This window comes from Trachemys scripta, chromosome 16 (genome assembly GCF_013100865.1).
Source record: "Trachemys scripta elegans isolate TJP31775 chromosome 16, CAS_Tse_1.0, whole genome shotgun sequence".
Lineage (NCBI taxonomy): Eukaryota > Metazoa > Chordata > Testudines > Emydidae > Trachemys > Trachemys scripta.
In genome coordinates, this window is record NC_048313.1 from 4689161 (window position 1) to 4710917 (window position 21757).

Here is a 21757-nt window from a genome sequence, read left to right on the forward strand (position 1 = left end):
GAGTTTTCCCTGATGTTCAGCCTTTGCTGAGCTCCTAGGCCCTCCCCCCATGCACCGCCCCAACCCGCGCCATCTGGCGATGGGGTTTGTCCCCCTTTCCGATAGACACACACCATTGTCCCATTCCCCCCCCACACACACATACACACATTCCCCATTAGCCAGGCAATGCTCAGTTCATCTCTCCCCCCAGGTTGGCCTCTGCATCCCCTTTAACCCGTTAATTCCCGGGAAGCCGGGACTCACCTGCAAAATGTGTCCTCCCAGATGCTGTTCAAAGAGCTTGGTCAGCAGAGCTGCCATGTTCCTCCTGCCGGGACCTGCCGAGAGGAATGCAAGCGGTCAGAGCCGGCCCCCTGCTGCATGGCGCCCGCTCCCCCCAGCCCGTGGGTGCAGGCTGCAGGGAGATACTCTGGCATTATGGGTGGGATCGTGAGGGACCGGGTCACACCGGTTCCAAGCCTGATGGAACCAGTAACCTCCAGTTCCCTCCTCTTGCCTGAGTCACTCTCCCCACCCCACCCCGTGCCTCAGTTTCCCAGTAAAATGGGGATGGTAGAGAATACGTCCCTAACTCCCCAGGAGCGCAGGGGGGTCGTGAGTCAGTGACAGAACTTTGCCTGTCTTTAGCAGCTGCAATCAGAGGAGCTCAAAGCATTTTGTAAACGTGATTGATTTAGGCCTCAGACACATGCATGCTGGGAGGGGGGGCAGGTAAACCCCCACGTGAAGGATGGAGAAAACCAAGGTACAGAAGTTGCTTAAGGCACCGAGTGAGTCAAGGGCAGAAGCAGGAACAGAACCCAGGAGCTCTGGCTCCCAAATCTCTGCTTTAACCATTAAGCCCCCCTCCCAGCGTTGGGAATAAACCCAAGGAGCTGACTCCCAGCACCCTCCCAACCATTAGGTCCTGCTCCCCTCCCAGAGCTAGGAATAGAACCCAGGAGTCCTGATTCCCAGCCCCACCCCCTTTGCTGTAACCACTAGACCCCATCCGCCACCCAGTGGGAATTTTCCAAACCATCCTTGGCTTTGAGTGATACCCCAGTGGCTGACAGCTCACAATGCAGGCTGTTTCACCAGACCTGATCGGCGATGGGGACGGAGCGCAGGACGGGGTGGGGGGGATGCAGACCGAGACCAGACCATGGGGGGTGGGGGTACAGCAGGAATCTGTGTTGTGGGGACAGGGGGGAAGTAGACAGCAGTACAGGCCCTGAGCCAGCCCCCTCCAGCCTGGCATCCCCGCTGCAGCTGGAGACAGGGGGGAGAATCAGGGTCTCTTGTGCCTCCCAGCATCTCAGCTGTTCTCACTTCGGGGCAAGGCAAGTCGCTGAAATGAACGCAGGGTCACGGCGAGCTACTTATGTTCCGCCTCCACCACCCACCTGGAGACTGGAGGCCCCAAACATTTGGGAGCGTGGAAGCTGTAGCCCTTCCAGGAAGGCGAAATGAACGACCGGGGAGTTCTTCCCCAGCCGGGGTAACAAGCGGGGGGAGCGGCTCTGAGCACACGGGCTGAAATAAGCATTGTCCATGCCGTGAACGTCAATCGCATCCAGTCTCTCCCGGGCAGCGTTAACGCGAGTTATAACTCAAGTGCTGTCCACACACAAGACACCGGTCACTCAAGGGCAGTGTAGCTTTGAATGCAAGCTGGCTGCCCCGCCGGGGGTCAGAAGTTACAGCGCCAGTCAGCCCAGCACACTGGCTGCTAACACGACCCCTCTGGGCTGTGTTTTTTTGGCCAGGTGGCTGCTCTCACCTGAGCTGGGCTCAACTCTGTAGATAACTGGAGTTAACTCTCCAGCAAAGACGCTGCCTAAGGACTCTCAGCGGTGTTACTGCATCAGCTCCAACGCGGTGACTCCTGACTTACACCTGGATCAGGGTGATGGGAATCAGCCCCCTTGACTCCAGTGGAGTTACTTCTGATTTATAAAGGGGTGGGCAAGAAGGGAAGGACTGTTTCTACCAGGGATCGGAGGACAAGTTTCCCTGAAGTCCAGTGAAATTTATAAGGCAGTGTCTGTTTCCTGGAGGTTTGGGGGGCGGGAGGGGGATCTTATAGAACCAGGGTCTCATCCTACATCTTAAACCACACACACACACACACACACACACACACTCGGCTTGGTGAAGGAGGATTTGCACATCACACAAGCCAGAGAGACCCACTGCACTGGGGAGAGGGAGAGAATTTGCCATTGTCCTTTGAACATTCCAGGCGGATGGCAGTGGAATATTTATCAGCTCTGCATTCACAGCTCCCCCAAAAGCCTGAAAGGTTCACAGGACCTGAGCTTAACCTTTCTTTCAGGCTTTTCTCATTGCTACACAGAGCCCTGGCTCACAGCAGCTGAAGGCAAAGATCCCTGGCTCCTGGGGTTGATGGAGGAGCTGGAAGGGAGGTGGGGGCAGGAACCGAACTGATCAAGGCAACACGGAGCGAGGTGGCTGGGGGTGCGGGGAGGTGGTCGTCTCCGGGATGAAGTCAGTGGTTCCCCATGGGTTTGCCCCTAGAGCTGGCCGAAAAAAATGTCACCAGAATCGTTTTCCATCAGAAAACGCAGTTTCGTTGAATCCAAAAGGTGTCGATTTCTATGACATTTTTGCTGGAAAAATGTTAAAGCAAGAAAGTTGAACTGATTTATTTTGATTCATTTAGTTTCGACTTCTACGGCACGTGAAAATCTTCATTTTGTTACATTGATATGATATTTAATATCCTATTTTATATAGTTTATTCTGACATGTATAAAATAACGCTTTGAGGTTATGAAAAGGAAACGTTCACAGGCTTCCAGAATGAATTTTCTGGGAATTTTCAGTCCATGCGCCATTTTCAAAATTTCAACGCTTCGTTCCAATTCAGGACAAAAATGAGTTCCCCCGTGACAGATTTCCCCCCAGGAGACAAATTCCATTTTCTGAGCAGCTCCCTGCTTCGCCACCTTCCTCAGCTGTCTCCCCACATGGGACAAACTTGTCTCCTGACCCCTTTATGCCCCACTGATGGACTGAACATTTTCATGGAAAAAAAAATGTTTTTCTATGAAACTGGAACCAAAAAATTAAGAGTAAAATTGGTTGTGTGTTGACTTTCTCGTTTATATATTTTCTTTCTTTGCTTTTTTCCTTCCCTCCATCTCCCCTCACCCCTCCACTCTCTTTCTCTCTGGGGCACGCACACTTCTGCTTTACTTCTTTTTCCTTCTAAATTGGCTGAAATCAAACTCAAGAGTAGCTGGGCAGGGTTATTCAGGAGTTCAGACTAGATAATGATCACAGCGGTCCTTTTCTGGGCTTAAAAATCTGTGAGTTTACGGGCGGGAATCACTACATTTTTTAAAACTAATCAAAATTGGGTCTGTTCTGAACCCTGTGAAAAGAAAAGAGATTTGACATTTCAAGGGGAATTGGCATTGTTTTTTCAACCTGCTCTGTTCCCTGCCCTCCCCCGCTTTGTCCCATAAGCCACCTGGTGTGGGTACAAGACCCTTCTTCTCTGCTGCCGCAACTTTCACGTATCCTTCTGCCTCATTGTGTCCCCCATTTGCCCAAACCCTGGAAGCATCACCTCCAACCTCACCCCCAAGCCCCTTTCCCATACACTTTCATTTCGCCACTGTCCTCTGTTACCGTAAAACTCTCGCTAATACGAGGATCTTTCCTCTCCTCGAAGAGTTAAGCACAGAACGGCAGTGCTGCTTTATAAAACACAAGGGAACAGCTGTGAGATTCTGAAGCAAGTCACTTCCCCTGCCTCGTGCCTCAGTTTCCCCATTTCCCCATCTGTAATAATAATTCCCCTCCTTCCTACAGGGATCAGGAAGGTAGTTCCGGTTTGTAAATTGCTTTGAGATCCTCCACAGGTGCCAGATAAGTGCAAAATGATCACTTAATAGTAACACTTTCCTCTCCTACGTGGATGCTTGGTCTCTAAGCACTTTACAAAGGTGGCCAATATCAGAGCTGGGTGAATAACAGATTTTTTTGATTCACTGGCAATTGTGAAAAGTCTAAAAAAATTGTTTTGGGTTGGACCGAAAACAAAAGTTCTAGACACGTCTGGCGAATGGAAAAGTTGAAAAAAAATAGTTTTGAGTCAAATCAAACATTTGGTTCTGACAAAATCAAAATGTCTTGTTTTGATTTGGACGATTTTTTAATTTAAACAAAATAAATTAAAGGAAACTCTGAAATATGAAGTCATTGCAAACTGGGAAAAAAATCACAGTGACATGAAACCGTTTGAGGCTTTTGGAGTTTTTTGTTTTTCCTAAACTAACAATTTACCAAAATCAGCACGAAGTCGCAAAACGTTTTGGTGTCGCTGAATCGGCATTTTGGGGCCATGAACCTTTCACCTGAAAAATGTCACCCAGCTGTAGTCTGTATTGTTCTCCTCATTTTACAGCAGGGGAAACTGAGGCACACAGCGGGGAAATGACTCGCCCAAGGTCACCCAGCAGCCCCTGCCAGAGCTGGGAATAGTACCTAACTCTCCCACATCCGCTCCTCCACACTGCCTCCCTATGCTATTGCAAAGCCAATTCTGCAGGGTACCCAGCAGTCTAGATTAAATAATGTTACGGTTTATTATATGTATTACGGTAGTGCCTAGGAGCCCGTCATGGGCCTGGACCTCATTGTGCCAGCTACTGTACATATTTTTTGCTATTAGGTGTATTATGGTAGCACCTAGGAGCCCCAGGACTCCGTTATGCTAGCCCTCATGGACCAGGACCCTACGTGCTTGGGGCTGTACATTTCTATTGTTATTAGGTGTGTTACGGTAGCACAGTCAATGACCAGGACCTTATTGTGCTAGTGGCTGCACATTTTTATGATATTAGGAGTATTACAGTGGTGCCTAGAAACCGGTTACCCACCAGTACCCCATTGCGCCAGGTGCTGTACATTTTTATTGCTATTAGATGTATTATGGTAGCATCCCCAGTTATGGAGCAGGACCCCATTGGGCCAGGCGTTGGGCATTTTTATTGCTATTAGGTGTATTACGGTAGCACCGAGGCACCCCAGTCCTGGACCCGTCCGCTCGGCGCTGTACAGACACAGAACAAAAAGCCAGGCCCTGTCCCAAGGAGCTGGCAGTCAGATGCCTAATGTCTAGCTGCGGGAGTTTGCAATTGATACGTGTCCAGAGCTCAAGGCCCAAATGGGCATGGCTGGAGGCAGGCTGTAATGCTCCTAACCCCGCCCCTTGTTAGCCCTCAAGGGGCGAGGCCTTGTGAGTGTTCCACACAACTTCCAGTGCACTGAACTGGGATTCAGAAAACCTGACTTCTGTTCATAGAGTCACAGAGTTCAAGGCCACCAGCCCCTCCCACAACCGCACACTAATCCCAACAACCGAAAATCCATCACAGCCCACAGGAGATGAGACTATTGCATGCCACAGGTAGAGAACAGGAGGGACCGAGGGCCCCCCGCCATGGTTAACTGAGATCTACCCAGGTAATCGGGCAAGAGACCTGCACCCCACACTGCTGAGGAAGGCACAAAACCCCTCAGGCTCCCTGCCAATGTGACCTGGGGGGTGGATTCCTTCCTGACCCCACACGTGCTGATCAGTTCAACCTGGAGCACACAAGCAAGAACCAGCCAGCCAAGCACTAGACAGAGAGAACGCTTGGTGCCACCACAGAGCCCTGACCCACCCCATCCAATATCCCATCTCCAGCCATGGCCACCCCCAATGCTTCAGCGGAAGGCGCTAAAAAGAAAAAGTCTCCCAGAATGCACTGCAGGGGAAACACCCTTCCTGGCCGCTGCAAGTGGCCAGCGGGAGCCCTGAAGCATGTGCTTTAGGAACATAAGAGAGAAACCAGAAGTGAGCCGCAGGGCTCCTCAGCCCTGCCCCCCACACTCACAAGAGCTCCACCATACCGTCCCACTCAGAAATTTGTCCAGCTCTCTTAAAACTAACTAAGCTGCTTGCCCCAAAACTCCTACTGGGAGGCTATACCGGTGTAGCTATCCCAGTCAAAGGACTCCTAGTGTGAACGCGTTTTACACCAGCAACGCTGAGCTTTTACTGATAAAACTTATTCCATTGCCCTAGAGTGAGACAAGCTGTACTAGACCCCACTCCCCTCCCAGAGCCATGACGAGAACCCAGGAGTTGTGACTTCCAGCCCCTCCCCCCGCTCTAACCACTAACACCACTCCCCTCCCGAAGCTGGGAATAGAACCCAGGAGTCCGGACTCCCAGCCCCCCTGCTCTATACCAGTAAAAGCCCTGCTTTGCCAGCATACTAGGGGCTTCTGCCAGCCCAGCGGAGATGCTCAGAAATCTCTTCTCATCAGACCCCCGGCCAACTCAGCTACACTGCAGTGTAGTGTAGACGTGGCCTTTTCCTGCTCTAGCTATTCCCCGCCCATACAGAAATAGCCACATCGATACGGCCACCCCAAAGGGTTTAACTGTTAAAGCAGCACAACTTTCTCCAATCGAAACACCCACCCTGGGACAGTGGCAGAAGTGGGGGTGGACTCCAGGCACCCAGAGCTCTAACCACTAGCCCAGACCGTCCCAGAAAGCAGCCGATCTCCTTTATTAACTGTGTAGTCATTTACACGCATGCAGAATGCTCCCGTTTGGAAGCAGACATGGAATGAACCTCTAGGACCAGCGCTTAACAGATGCCCTGCAGGGCTGGGGGAGAGAAGGAGGTGGGGGCAGAGAGGGTAAGTCTTTTCTTCCCAGGGCCCTACTTTGGAGGAGAAATATTATTTTACAAAGAATTAAACAAAAAGAAATATATAATAATAAAATAGCTGCGGCACCATGCAGCAGCCGAGATGGCATTTATAATCGCTCCCTCTGTTATCTGTATGAATTTACTTGTAACTAACAAACACAGAGCTCCCTTGACAGACACGCCGAACAATGCAAACTCCGCTAATTGCCGCAATTTTCTCTGTCATTTTCTTTAATTCCTTCATTTCGCCTCTCTTGAAATAACCCCGCAGGTCAGACCGAATGCTCCTATAATTAAAAGCATTTAATGTAGGAATTAGAAAGCTGCTAGGCTGGGAGGGAGGGAAGAAGGGGGGGGACATATATATATGAAAAATACCTTCTTCTTTTTTTTAATACTTTGAAAGTTGCCAACTCTTAAAGTAACAAAGCACCAAATAACAACCCCTGCTGTTCGTCTCAGATTCAACGTCTCCTTGGTGTGTTAGGACAGGTTCAGAGGGAAAGGGGAGCCAAATACATCCATTTCCGTTCAGCACAAACTTTAAGTTACAGAGGAGAGTGCTGGGTAGTGGTTAGAACAGGGTCTCTGTGTCGCTGATCTCAGGGTATCAGAACTCCTGGGTTCTATGCTGTGGCTCTGGGAGCATGTGGGGGTGTCTAGTGGTTACAGCAAGGAAACTGGGAGTCAGGACTCCTGGGTTCTATTCCTGGGGCTAGGATGGAGCTGGGAATTAATGCTGGGTTTTGTCCTATGGCTCTGGGAGGGAAGTGGGGTCTAGAGGTTAGAGCCAAGGGGTGCAGTCAGAACTCCTTAGGACTATTCTGTGGTTCTGGGAGCATAGGGGGTCTAAGGACAGGAAAGGGGACTGGGAGTCAGGACTCCTGGGTTCTATCCCTGGGGTGGAGATGGAAGACAGGATTCCTGGGTTCAGTCCTCCGGCTCTCAGAGAGAGTGTGGTCCAGTGGGTGTCTGGGAGTCAGGATTCCTGAGTTCTTTGTGCAGCTCTGTCCCTGACTTGCTCTGTGACCTTCACCAAGTCATGGCTTCATGCCTCAGTTTCCCCTGGGGCAACAGGGGCTGCGAGACTGAGAGAATGTTTGCAATGCCTCTTTAAAGGCTGCCTCATAATAACAAGCCCTTCCGTGGCAGCCTCCTGCCAGGAGAGAGCTCCCTGCTTTCCCAGGTTAGACAGATGATCACAGTGGTCCCTTTGGCCTTGGAGATTCTGACAGCATTAAGGAGCTAAGCGTCTCCTGAATGGAGAAATAACCTGCCCTAGCCCTGGGAGATGCCGCAAGACATCAGCCTGCCAGGAACGCCTCCATGTGATCACATCAGCCTGCAGGTCCTCCCTTATTATGTGTATTATGGTAGCACCTAGAGGCCCAAATTTCATAGTCTCTGCCCCAAAGAGTGTACTTTATAGTCCAAAAGACAAAGGGGCAGACAACTGAGGCACAAAAAGGGGAAGTGACTTGCCCAGTTGGCACAGCGGGAACAGAACCCAGATCTGGTGGCTTTTAGGCCTGGCCCTTCACCACTAGCCCCCACTGCCTCTCGCTTGGCAGGGGAGCCCCTCTTTCTCTAGTCAGGTGCCTATATATGCTCCGTGCCCCTCTAATATCTAGACACTGCCCAGTCATTAATGAGCCCTTCATCACAGCCCCTTGGAAGCAACAGCAGGGGCATAAGCCCCATCGTACCGAGGGGGAAACTGAGGCAGAGCGTGCTCATGGGAAGAATGTTTGGAAGCACCCGGCATGCTGGGTGCAGAGCCCTGTTGATAGTCTGGCCCCAATGGTAGGCACTGGGCACCTGAGAAAATCTTGCCCCACGTGACGGGCCCAAGGTCACAGAAGGAGGCTGTAGCAGAGACAAGAACTGAACCCCAGTGCCGGCCCAGGGCCTTAAATACTAGCCCATCCTTCCCACCCAAACCCCCACTGCCTCATTCTCTTCACCCACATCCTTTCCTTTCCCTTCCCAGCCCACACTGCTCTCACCACTCAGCCATACTCCCCTCCGAGAGCTGGGCGGAGAACCCAGGAGTTCTGATTCCCAGGCCTCTAATCACCAACCAATACTCCCCTCTAACCTGTCCCTGGCGATTTTCCCACAGCTGCGTCATTGCCAGTTCTAACGTCTGCCCAGCCCTGCGCGCTGAGCGAGACGGCAGGTGAGCGAGAGGCCGGTTCCTGCCCTGACACGGCCCATGGGTTGCCCCAAACAGCCACCGGTGCCTGCCAGGACCAGGGGGGCTTGTCTGTCACAGGACCAGACGGCAGGAGGGGAGTAGGGGCATGGCTCTGGGAGGGGAGTGGTGTCTAGTGTTTGGGTGCGGGGCTGGACTCCTGGGGTCTCTAACCAGCTCTGGGAGGGGAGGGGTGGTTAGAGCAGGGGGGTTTTGAGCTGGGACTTCTGGGTTCTATTCCTGGCTCTGAAAGGGAATCTGAAGGCGTAATTAGAGTAGGGGGGACCCAGGAGTCAGGATTGCTGGGTTGATGCCTAGCTTAAGGGTGGCCTGTGGATGAGTGAGAGCTGGGAGGGATGGGGAGTCAGGACTCCTGGGTTCTATTCCTGGTTCTAAGAAGGGAGTGGTGTCTAGTGGTTAGAAATGGGGGCTCAGAGTCAGGGCTCCGGGATCTTGGAAGGGAGTGATGTCTAATAATATAAGCAGCGTGGACTGGGGTCAGGACTCCTGGGTTCTATCCAGGCTCTGGGAGAGGAGCGGTGTCTAGTGGTTAGAGCAGGGGTGGCTGGGGCGCAGGACATCATGGGTTCTATCCCCAGCTCTTCTGCTAACTTTGTGTGACCTTGGACAAAACAACAGTGAAATCACAGCACCACCGCTCTGTGCCTCAGTTTCCCCCTCTAAATGCTACTGCAGTGAGGAGGGGAAGCAGAGATCACAGCCACAGGCAAGAAAGACTGGGCTGTAAAACCAATCGGTGGAGCAACTCAACCAAGGGAAGGCAAAGAGCTATGTTTCGGTCACCACCAAAATGACACTAAACTTACTCTGTCCACATAAACAGGGGCAGGGAGCAGTGCCTTCTGGGTACCACTATAACACAAATCACAAGGGTTTAGCGGGAGGTCGCTCCGAGGAGATGTTCCCCTCGCCAGAAGGGATGAGTAGAAGAAGACCCCAGGCCAGTCACCCAGCCAGACAGCACTGGGCTCAGAGTGAACTTTTCGGTTCCTTGGCCATTCCAAAAAATGTTTAAAAAAAAATCATTTCTGACTGAAAGAAACATTTTGTTCAACCCGGTTTAAAAAAAAAAATTGGAAGGAAATTTCCAAACAAAAAGTCATTTTGAACGTTTGCCCTTTTGCGGAATACTTTTCAACGCGGTGCATTCTGCGAAACCAACACGCATTCACAAAATGTTTCAGTGCCCCAAATCTGGGGTTTTCACTAAAAGAATTCAACCAGCTCTTAGGGCTCGTCTACACGAAGAGTTAGCACACGTCAAACTTGGATGTGACTCCAGTGCACGCCAAAAGTTTTCTAGTGTGCTTTGATCTATTCTGTTTTGACACAGGAGTACGGCGTTGCGCACTACAGAAATTTTAGTGTGCCGCAGCAGGGCCCACCCAGACATAGTGTGCAGCAGGCTAGTACACTGTAGAGTCACATTCCAGCTTGCTGAACACTAACTCTTCATCTAGACCAGTGATTCTCAAACTTGTTCCACCGCTTGTGTAGGGAAAGCCCCCGGCGGGCCGGGCCGGTTTGTTTATCTGCCGCGTCCGCAGGTTCGGCCGATCACGGCTCCCAGTGGCCGTGGTTCGCTGCTCCAGGCCAATGGGGGCTGCTGGAAGTGGCACGGGCCGAGGGACGTACTGGCCGCTGCTAGACAAACCCAAAGTCTGACCTACATAACCCATGCCAGAGAGCCCCCATCCCCCACAGGTGTCCCTGCCTCCAGCCCATATCTGGTGGTAGAGCTAGAAGAACATAGCTTTTGAAAATAACAAGATACCAAGACTGAGGGAGATCTTCCCTAAGGGGAGGCTCTCAGCTTCCCTTTTTGAGCTTGTCCTCCCCTGACATACAACTTGGGGATTGGACTTTAAAGTTTGTTTGCTTTGTTGGTTTCACCCCAGTCCCAATCTCTAGGAAACCAGAAAAGCCCACGCACATGTACATGCCCAACACGCTCTCTCCTGAGCTGAGATTTCTCTTTAAAAGGCACCTCACTTCCTTCCTCCCCCCTCCGCCGTCGCAAGAAGACTCCTTCCTTTTCAAGCCCGCACTGCTGAATAATTGAGCAGGATATTCTACTCGGCATGAAAGAGGCAGGGCTCAGTTCACGCCGCCCGTGTTCCAACAAGCTCTCTGGGCCCCTGCGGGGGCACCGAGCCACCGACACACCTCCCCCCCCCTCCCTTGACCCCACTTTGAAGTGGGAAGTGGAAATTTCTGAATCTTGGGCACGGGACTCCAGTCCTGGTTACTCAGAGCCTGCAGCGTTACCATCACACCGTGAGATTCTGAGGGTCTCTGAACGGGCTGGTGGTCCAGTGAAACAGACGGACGGACCGAGCCTCGTACATAGAAAATTAATCATACACCAGGACAGGTCATCGATTCCTCAACTCGCCTGATTTGTTGTTTTTCAGCCCCCAGCTGCAGGAGCTGGCAACTCCCTAAGAATCACAGCTTCTGCTTCAAGAGTCTCAGGGCGGCTTGGGGCAAGGCTTTTTGTTACATTCTATGTCTGTCCAGCACCCAGCACAGGGTTGGGTCCTGCTCCATGATAAAGCACATAGGTGCTACCGTAATACACCTAATAGAAATAAAATGTACAGCACCTAGCACAATTGGGGTCCCAGGCCACGATGACTGCAGCACCTAGGTGCTACCGTAATACAGCTAATAGCAATAAAATATAAAGTGCCTTCTAGCAGAATGGGGTCCTGGGCCACGACTGGGGTTCCTAAGTGCTACCATAATACATCTAATAGCAATAAAAATGCGCTGCGCCTAGCATGATGGGGTGCTACCGTAATATACCTAATAGCAATTAAATGTAAAATGCCTTCTAGCACAATGGGGTCCTGGGCCATGACTGGGTAGTCCTAGGTGGGACTCTATAGTAACCTAATAGCAATAAAAAAATACAGCACCTGACACAGTGGGGCTCCTAAATGCTACCATAATACAAATACATCATAATAATAATACCATTTCTACCTTCAAATTAACCAAGGGATCGCTGGGGAGGTGTGCGTACGTGTTTTACGAAGAAATGGCCAAATGCACACCTTGATCGCTTTCCTTGTACACTGAATCCCATTCCCTACCCCTGCTCCTCTCTGTCTGTTTCTATTGAAAGCCCTTCTATGCAGGCTCTGTCCTACGGATCAATACAGTACCTGAGCCCCCTTCTAAATACCGAGGCCCCTAAACACAGAGGATAACCCGAGCTCTTATCGTGCACTTTTCACCAGCAGATCTCAAAGCACTTTACAAAGGAGGCCAGCAGCATTATCCCCATTTTATAGACAGGGAAACTGAGGCATGGGGCAGTGAAGTGACTTGCCCAAGGTCAGCAGCTCAGTGGCAGAGCCGAAAATAAACCCTAGGTCTCACAAGCCTGAACTCCACAGCTGGGGTATCACAGATTGGACCCTGTTTTGGGCTGCTGATAAAGCAGGTCGCTTCTCCTTCAAAGCAGAGTCCAGTGCTTGTAAAAAGCAGCCAGATCTGCCCGCGCTGGCCCCTGGGCGTCCTCCAGGGAAGGTGCTACTTCTAGGAACAAAGGTTGTCCCTGGAGAACGGGCCCTGGGAAGCAGAGACTCTGAAAAGGATAAGCAACAATCAGGAGGTCCCAGTGTGATGCTGTGGCAAAAAAGGGCATACTCAGCCAACTATGTCTATGGCATGGGTAAGACCGATGCTGGAATCCAGTTCTGGTGTCCACGTTTTTAAAAGGCTGTGGAAAAATGCCAGCGAGTGACAGAGCTGAAATCAACAAGAGAATCCAAACGCAACTTGATTACAGTGTGTCAGTAGCTTCACGGGGAACAGATCCCAGGTACTCATGGGAGCTGTAATCTAGCCGAGAAAGGCAGAGCAAGAACCCACGGCTGGAAGCGAAAGCCGGGCAAATTCAAACTAGTAAAAAAGACCCTTAATTTTAACAGTGAGGACGGTTATCCATAGGAACTAACACCCAAGGGAAGTGTGTGTGGGGGTTTCTCCGTCTGGTTCCAGATCCAGACCGGCTGCCTTTCTGGAATATGCTTTAGTCCGACCCAAGCTACTGGGCTCACTGCAAAGGTCACCGGGTGAAACTCTGTGGCTTGTGTTATGCCGGAGGTCAGATGAAAAGATCTAACGATCCCTTCGAGAGCCTTAAAACTGACATGTCCGCAGAGCGGATCCAGAGTATGGGCGGCAGCATTCCAGCGGCTTTTGATTTCCTTGGGATTTGGAAGCAGCACGCTGGGCCGCAGGGGCGAAAATGCAGGCCCGGCTCGGTGACCCTTTTAATACCGGGTTAAGGACCCACAGCTGGCCTGCTTACCGGCTCGCTTAACGAGGCACCCCCGGGCCCATTCCAGCCGCCTGGCTGGCCCAACTGCCCGACTGGCTGAGGGGCCTAGCAAACCCGCTCTTGGGGTCAGCAACACCAGCAGGCTGCTCCAACCATTCGCCTACGCCTCCTTGTTCCCAGCCCTGCTCCTGCCTGGGATTCAGCCTTGCCCGTCCTGGCTCACTCCAGGTAACCCGGTTCTGACCCCTGACTTTGGCTCTGACCCCTGGTCTCCCACTCCTGGTTCCTGACTCCAGCTGCAACCCTGGCTCCGACACCTGGCTACTGACTCCGGCTCCAACCACTAGGCACGACTGCCCACGCCCCGGTCCGTAATGGTTTCACTGCTGAAGCTCCCGGACAAGGGGGCCAGCTATTAACGCCAACCGCAGTGGCAGATTTTACTGTCCCGCTGAGAACCCCCCTCAAATTCACTTCACTCAGGCCACCAAAACAGCCACCGCTCTCAGCAACAGACCGGCCCCGTTGCAAACTAGCTGGGCCCCTCTGCATGTCGCCACCGATCGCCTGAGCCAGCCAGTCCCCTATTCAGGGTGCAGCTGTTGGCGGAGGAAGAACTCGCTGGTGTCTGCTGAACAATACGAGATATTTTTATCCATTGAATGCTTCGATCCACTCAGCCAGCCGTGCATTCAGAGCACGAGGGATCACGCCTCCCGGCTCCGTAGGCAAGAAGACCAGAAAATCTGCCTCACGCAAACTTGGCCTGGTTAGTTTAGCCAAGAGAAGGCAACTTGATCGTGGGCCACAAGCACCTACGCCTGGAGATTTCTGACAACGGAGGGCTCTTAACTGAGCGGACAAAGGCAGAAGGAGAGCTGATGACTGGGGGTTGAAGTTGGCCAAATGCAGACTGGAAACAGGGGTGCACATTTTAACGGGGCGGGGGAGTAATCATTGGAACAAATGCCCCAGGGTCAGGGTGGCTGCTCCATCACTCGGCATCTCCAGCGACAGCAGAGGTCTCTTTCTAAAGAGCTCCACACTAGGTCGACCCCAAGATCTGGGCTGGATGCAGGGATCACTGGGTTACGCAGGTCAGACTATGTCCGGGGTTCTCAAACTGGGGGTCAGGACTCCTCACGAGGTTTTACATGGGGGGGGTCGCAAGCTGTCAGCCTCCACCCCAAACCCCGCTTTGCCGCCAGCATTTATAATGGTGTTAAATATATAAACAAGTGTTTTTAATTGATAAGTGGGGGGGTCGCACCCAGAGGCTTGCTATGTGAAAGGGGTCACCGGTACAATAGTTTGACAACCACTGGACTACGTGATCAGAATGGTCCCTTCTGCCTTAGCCTCTACAGGGCTGATTAGCATCTACACTGTGGGGTGAGTGTCATTTAAGGTTGCTTTAAGGTCCCAATAACATGGCCAGAGTGCTGAAAGGGGCCTTTGAATTAGGCTCTGGAGAGATGAATTGTACCATCATGACTTAGCATCCTCTCCTGCTTTACCAAGGCATCGTCCAACTGTCTTCACGCTCCCTTCCCTTCCTCAAGGACTGACCCACCCAAATGAAACTCTTGGGGGTCAAGTATATATTGCTGTCCGGGCTCACCAGCTGTGATGCCTTCTCCGCTCAAAAGCTCTGTGTGTGTGTGTGGGGGGGGATGTCTGGCTGAACCCCCAGGATTCACGGCAAGCCAAACTCAGGGATTTTGATTCCAAACTCTCTTCCCTCGTTATTTTCCCAGCTCTGCTCAAAGCGTCGAGGTCACTGAATGCACAGCCCCTTCCATTCACCAAGCCCGTGAGCTCTTTGTAGGTCTCCTGCACGCAAGCCTCCTTCTCAGGGTTGAAGATCCAGTTATCCCTCCCGCCCCCCGCCACAGGGCACCGATCGACTTTCCGTAGCATGACACCAGCTCCCGTGAGCTGCTGTAACCAACTCACCCCAGTGCCTGCCCTCCGCCAACCATCTTATCTCACTCACACGCGGAAGGTTTCAACGTGCTCCTGGGAAAGAGGAGGCCGGGAAGCTTGGAGAATGAAGAGCCGCTCACCTCTAGGGGACTAGCTCCACTCCACCGCTCACTGACAGCAACTCACTCCATGAGTCTGTAGCAGAGGTAGGAACAGAACCCAGGAGTCCCGACTCCCAGGCTGCTGCGCTAACCGCTAGATGACACTTCCCTCCATGAGCTGGGAATAGAACCCAGGAGTCCTGAATCCCCATCCTCCCTGCTCCAATTATTATACCCTCCCCCCCTCCCAGAACTAGAAATAGAACCCAGGAGTCCTGAATCCCCGTCCTCCCTGCTCCAATTATTATACCTTCCCCCTGTCCCAGAACTAGAAATAGAACCCAGGAGTCCTGAATCCCAGTCCTCCCTGCTCCAACCCTTAGACCCCTCCCCTTCCAGAACTGCATGTTTCTACAGAGAGCAACAATATTTGGAGTGACAAAAATTCATGTTAACAACAGTCTGGAAGGGCTATTAATTAAACATCCTGTATCAGGGCTTAAATCAATCTCTATTAGAGATTAGGGTGAGACCTAATGTAAATCGTAAATTACACGGCCAGAAGGGACCACTGCGATCCTCTGGTCTGACCTCGTGTCTAATACAGGCCAGAGAAATGCCCTGAATTAACTCTTGTTTGAATGAAACACGTTTGTTTATAAACACGGCCCATCTTGATTTAAAAACCACCAGGGATGGAGAATCCACCACGACCCTTGAGAAGGTGTAAATTTTTAACAGTGAGAGTAATTAATCATTGGATCCTCCATCACTAGCCATTTTTAATTGAAGGTGGGATATGTTCCTAAAGGAACTGCTTTAGGAATGATTGTGGGGCAGTTCTCCGGCCTGGGTTATGCCGGGGGTCAGAGCAGATGATCACAACGGTCCTTCCGGCCTTGGAATCTCCGCATCTAGAAACGTGGGGGCAGCTTTATCCAAAACCTGCAATTGTGGGGTTCGTACCCCTTCCTCTGAAGCATCTGGCACAGACCACTGTCGGAGACAGGCCTCAGCTCTGATCCAGCCTGGTAGTTCGCATGTTCCTAACTCAGCACAAATAAAAGGCATTGCAGGGAGAAGATCAAATGGGTAAATAGCCTTAAAATCATGCCCCCAAACTCTTGGCAAAACAACAGCAATGAGAATGGGACGAGTGGTCAGCTGTCCTGGCCCCAGGAGACGCCCACAGCCAGTTTTCACTTGAACTCGCTCCCTCCGCCACGCCTCCAAATTGTATTGTGAGCCGAGCCCATCACAGGAGATCAGCAGAAGGATGGTGGTTTAGGGTTTTCTTTCAAGGGAAACAATTAGGCGAAAGCGGCAAGAATTCACAAAATGTTCCGGTTTCACTGAACCTGCCTTTTTTTTTTTTGTTTTTTAACTGAAAAAAGTTTGGTTGAAATTTTTCCCCGAGATCTACTTCGAATACTCCCAGGACAGCTGTTGTGTGTGGAGACAAGGGGCAGTGCAGGGGCAGGCATGTGTGTGTCAGAGTGTTAAAGCATCCCAGCAAATGCTTGTTGTGTGGCCTCTCTATTCTATAGATGTGGAAGCCTGGATTCTGCAGCACCCTGCACCCCAGGGGGGAGAGAGAGCTCAGTGTTCAACATCTTGCACCCCTTTCCTCCAGCACCCTGCACCCCCAGAAGAGGAAGGGGGCAGTGCCTGTATCCTTTAGCGTCGTGCACCCCATCCTCTGGTGCCCTGCATTCAGGGGGCCCCCTCTCGATTCTCCAGTGCTCCGACACTTTGCACCGTCCTTTGCATCACCGCAACGCATGACTAGATCAGAATGGCACCGATTTGCACTCCTGTTGCCCTGGTGCAGATGACGCAAGGTGAATCAGTCCCAGGGGCTTTGCATCTTGTGCTTCTAGAACATGCTCGTCCTGCACCCCCCGTTCCCACTTGGGCGATGCAGACAGGACTCTTGCTTGAGACGCTGGGGGTGGGGAGGGAGGCATATCTTGCATCAAGCGGCGGGGACAATCTGGGTCAATTAGATTGAGAGGCTGGTATTTGTGGCTGGATCTGGGCCAGGCCTCCACAATTCACCTTTACAAGGCAACCAGCAATGGGGTTGGGTTTTTTTTAAGCCTGGGAGGGAGAAGAAAACATGATTTCAACCTCTTACAAGCTCAGGGCAGAAGGCAGCTCTGGCCAGCCTCCCCTTCCCTGACAGCTGAGCAGCCATTAATCCTCACTGAGATGTCAGCACCAGCGGGGGCCATGGCTCTCCAGGACCCTGCCCTACCTAGGGGGGTAGCGTGGGTCAGCACATTGCTTTGGTTGACCCATTTCTGAGCCTCTCCCCTGAGGCAACCCCCAAGGACTTTGGAGTGGTCTGTGCCCATTGGGGTGGCCACCTTAGTTGCCAGGAAATACATGCTCCCCTGCAAGGCTCTGCATGTCTTTGCCCCCTCCCCAATTATCTTTCCTGGATTCCTATCGTGTTCTTCCCTCCACTCCACCAGTGATGCGGCTTCAACACTCGGTCTATCAGCCTCCCCGGGGCTGCTCCCTACTCAAGGAACAATTTCCCCAAGCCAGATTGGGCAGCCAGTGTTCTGCTTTCGGCCAGAGGCCTCCCATCTCCTCCAATGCCCACAAAATGCAGAAAGCCTGCAGCCACCAAGCCTGGCTATTAAGCAAAAGGGAGAGAGGTGGCTTGTTCCCTGCGGGGGTTGGGCTCTGCTGTTTGTGAGGCCTCCGCTCTCTCCCCTGCTCCAGCTCTGCCCCACTGCTGGCTGGGGATAAAACTGGCTTCCTACATAATAACCCAAGCTGAAGAATCCCACCCAGCCGTTCCTGCATCCAGCCCCTATCTGGTGGGCGAGCCGGAGCATGGTTTGTAGAAAGAGACGTCCGATCTCGACTCCAAGCGATGGAGATTCCACCCCACCTCTGGGTCAGTTGGTTCCAATGGTTAATTTCCCCTCACGGTTAAAAATGTGCATCTTATTTCCAGCCTGAATGTGTCTCATTTTAGCTTCTAATCACTGGATCTCAGTCAGCCTTTGTCTGCTGGACTAGAAGGAGAAATGAGTCAGAAGCATTTATCTATCCCCGCTAAACACACACCCTTCCCCGCCCCCCCAAGACAAGTACATTAAAGCTAGTCAGTTTCACTTTGTCTGTAGTCAGTTTCACTTTCTGGTTATCCCGGTTCGGTTTCCAACACAGCAGGGAACATAATAATTAGCCAGACTGAATCAGACCAATCTAGTCCCGTATCCCATCTCTGACAACGGCCACTATCAGTGGCTTTACAGCAAGCCGCAAAATCCGCTGTAGTGATGGGGTAACTTGCCTCCACCGACACTATCTTCCTGACCCTCAATACTTGGTAGGTGCCTCCCTGAGCATAAATGAGGATTTATAGCCCTTCCAATGCATTTGGGGCCCCAATTTGTCATTGCCTTGCGCTTTGGGTGGTCCTTTACAGCAGTGCAAAGCAGGAGACTTTCATGCCCACTTTTGCACTTGTGGAAAGCACCATGCAAAGGGCAGAGTAACAGTGAATTGTGCCCTTGGGTTATTTCCCCCCCTTTGACCCTTGGCGTTTAATTCAGAATCTTCTGATTACCCCCTGGAAATCCTTTTCCAATTCCTGCTAAGCCACTAACTTCCCTTGTGGCCATGAGTTCCACAGATGCAAATGTGGGCTTGAAATTTGTGACTAGTAAATACTAACTAGCTCTTTTCATCTGTTGATCTCAAAGTGCTTTGCAAAGGAGGATGGTATTCTACCCATTTTACAGCTGGGGAAACTGAGGCACAGAGAGGGGACGTGACTTGCAGGCCAATGGCAGAACTGGGAACAGAACCCAGGTGTCCTGAGTCCCCAGCCTCTCAGTAGGCCACACTTCTTCCTACCTTTAAGGCCCACAGCAAGACTGCATTAACGGAGGCCAAATGTCCTCAGTTAAGAGGAAGGATGGTCCAGAAAGAAAGCCTGTATACAGCACCTGGCATTTCCAGGTGGTCTCCCATCCAAGTACTAGCCAGACCCAGGTCAGTTTAGCGTCTGAGATCAAGTACGGTCTGGCTAGGAAGGATTGCCCAGTCTTTAGGGTGCTACTCTAGGATTTGAGAGAGGTGAGTTCAATCCCCTGCTCCATCACAGATTGCCCGTGTGACCTTGGGTAAGTCACTATGCCGCTCTGTGCCTCAGTTTCCCCATCTGTACATTGAGATAATAGCTCTGCCCTGCCTCCCAGAGGCGCTGTGAGGTTAAAGGACGCAAGATTCTCAGAGGCTGTGGTGAGGTGATGGGGGCTGTTTAAGGTAGACAGACACAGTCTCTGTCCTACCGCCTCCCCAGCCACTTTCAATAAATAAATTATTCAGACTAAACGGTACAACACAGACCTCTCCGCATCGCTGCATTTCAGCAGACCACTGGTGCTTTACAAGTACCTGCAAGTCACCGGGGTAAGTACAACGTGACCACTCAGAACATCAAGGCTGGACTAGCACTCAGATCTCACGGCTTCACAAGCCCAGACCCCGCCAGTTGAACTAAAGGAGAATCGCCACTAGCTGTTATCAGTATAGGGGTCTATGACACACAGGTGAGCAGTTCTGATCCCATCCAGCAGAGGGCACCGGCGCATGCACACACAAGAGCCAGTCATGCTTTACCCAGGGGCCCATGTTTTCCAAAGTGACTATTCACTTTGGCAAGTATCAGGGGGTAGCCGTGTTAGTCTGTATCCACAAAAACAACAAGGAGTCCGGTGGCACCTTAAAGACTAACAGATTTATTTGGGCGTAAGCTTTCGTGGGTAAAAAAACCCACACTTCTTGAACCTCACTTTTTATTTATTTTGGGGGCCTCGCTTTTAAGGGGTCTCAAGCTGCATAACTGAAAGGGGCTGATTTTCAGAGGGCAAGTGATCAACATTTTCTGAAAATCAGCCCCCCCCCCCCACACACACTTTTAAAAGCATCTCAAAATCTCTAGCCAGGTCTGAAAATCTTAACCCATGAAATCTGACTCCTCATCTAGTGGTTACAGCAAAGGATAACTCTCCACCCTCCCGCAGATCTGAGACCAGAACCCTGCAGTCCAGACACCCAGGCCCCGACTGTTGTAAACCCACTAGATCCCACTCCCCTCCCAGATGTCAGAACAGACCCCCAGAGCCCTGACTCCCAGCCCCCACCAAAACAACAGAAATCGGACTTGGAGCCAGCGGGCCCCTTTTCAAACCTCTGAGATCCACCCCAAAAACTGGCAGCATCTTGCTGGCTTTTTCTTTAGAGAATTCAGCTCCGCTTTGGGCGGCCGGATGACTCAGGGAAATCAGACTGCCTTTGCTGTCAAATTAGGAGCAATTTGAGCAATTGGGCTCTCTGCAGATGTTTAATAAACTGCTGATTATTAATCAATGTGACCTTAATATTTTCCCTGGTTAAGCCTGGAAGACTTTTGCTGTCAGCATAAATGCTGCTAATTTCACTAATGCAATTGATTAGGAAATTGGCCCCGGGTCAAAGATGCTAATTAGCACTAGAAATGGTGCAGGCCAACAGCTTTATTTGAGAATGGGGAGGGGGTTGCATTCTGTTAGGACCAGAGCCATTGCCAAACCCAGGGTCCTGAGAGATGATCCGGTGCCTGTAGGAGGAAGGAAATGGAGCCCAGGAAGGAGGAGGGACGTGGTTATGTTATATCCCATGTGGATCTCCCACTCAAACATACAGACATCGCTACACCCGGGAGTGGTGACAAGGGCCCAGATCCCATGGTATTTACGTACCTGACTCCCTTCTGTAGCTAAATGCCTTTGAGGACCTAGAACTATGATTTCTATCAGCCGTCTCCCCTAGTCCCACTAAGGGCAGCCGAGTTTCCCTCCTCATCTTTGGGCATACAAGTGTCAAGAGCCCAGGTGATGCTGTCACGGCAACCCCCAAAGAGGTCAGCAATAACTCCCTTATCCCAGCTGATGGGGTGTAGGAAGCCGTAGGAACCCCCTGCCCTCTCTCTACAGGCTCAGAGATGGACTGAGAGCAGGAAAGGGACATTTTAAAGACAGTGTTGCCTAGTGGGTGGGTTACTGGCCTGAGTCTCAGGATGGGGTCTATTCCCATCTCTGCCAGCGTAAAGTCTCTTCCCTAGCTGGTGGCGAGATATCAAAATGTTTTCCCATGGCAAATGGGGACGAAAAGTCAAAACCCTAAACATTTTCACGAACCAAAAAATAAAATAAAAATAATTTCAGTTGGGGTCAGTTGAAACGTTTCCTTTTGATTTCAGGCACTAAAAAAAATTATTCTGATTTGCTGAACTGTCTGAACAAAAAGTAGTTATCAACTAGAGAACCAGAAAAATCAGAAAATCATTCTGAAAATATGTCAAAACGAAACCATTGTGACATTTTTTTCCCCTCCAAACATTTTTCAAGTAGAAAAGTCTGTCAAAAATTTCCCGCGGAAATGTTCCCTTTTGACCAACTGGTATTTTCCGACAAAAAAGCGTTTT

General features: G+C 51.3%; 1 protein-coding gene across 2 annotated transcripts in view; it reads right to left on the reverse strand.

Annotated features, from left to right (window-relative positions):
* The window catches only part of NPAS1 (neuronal PAS domain protein 1), a 97946-nt gene that overhangs the window by 50029 nt on the left and 26160 nt on the right, over window positions 1-21757 (reverse strand). For both annotated transcript variants that reach the window (XM_034792862.1, XM_034792863.1), the window contains exon 4: window positions 247-320. In XM_034792862.1, the coding sequence (XP_034648753.1) occupies window positions 247-320 (74 nt within the window). The remainder of the gene's footprint in view (window positions 1-246; window positions 321-21757) is intronic.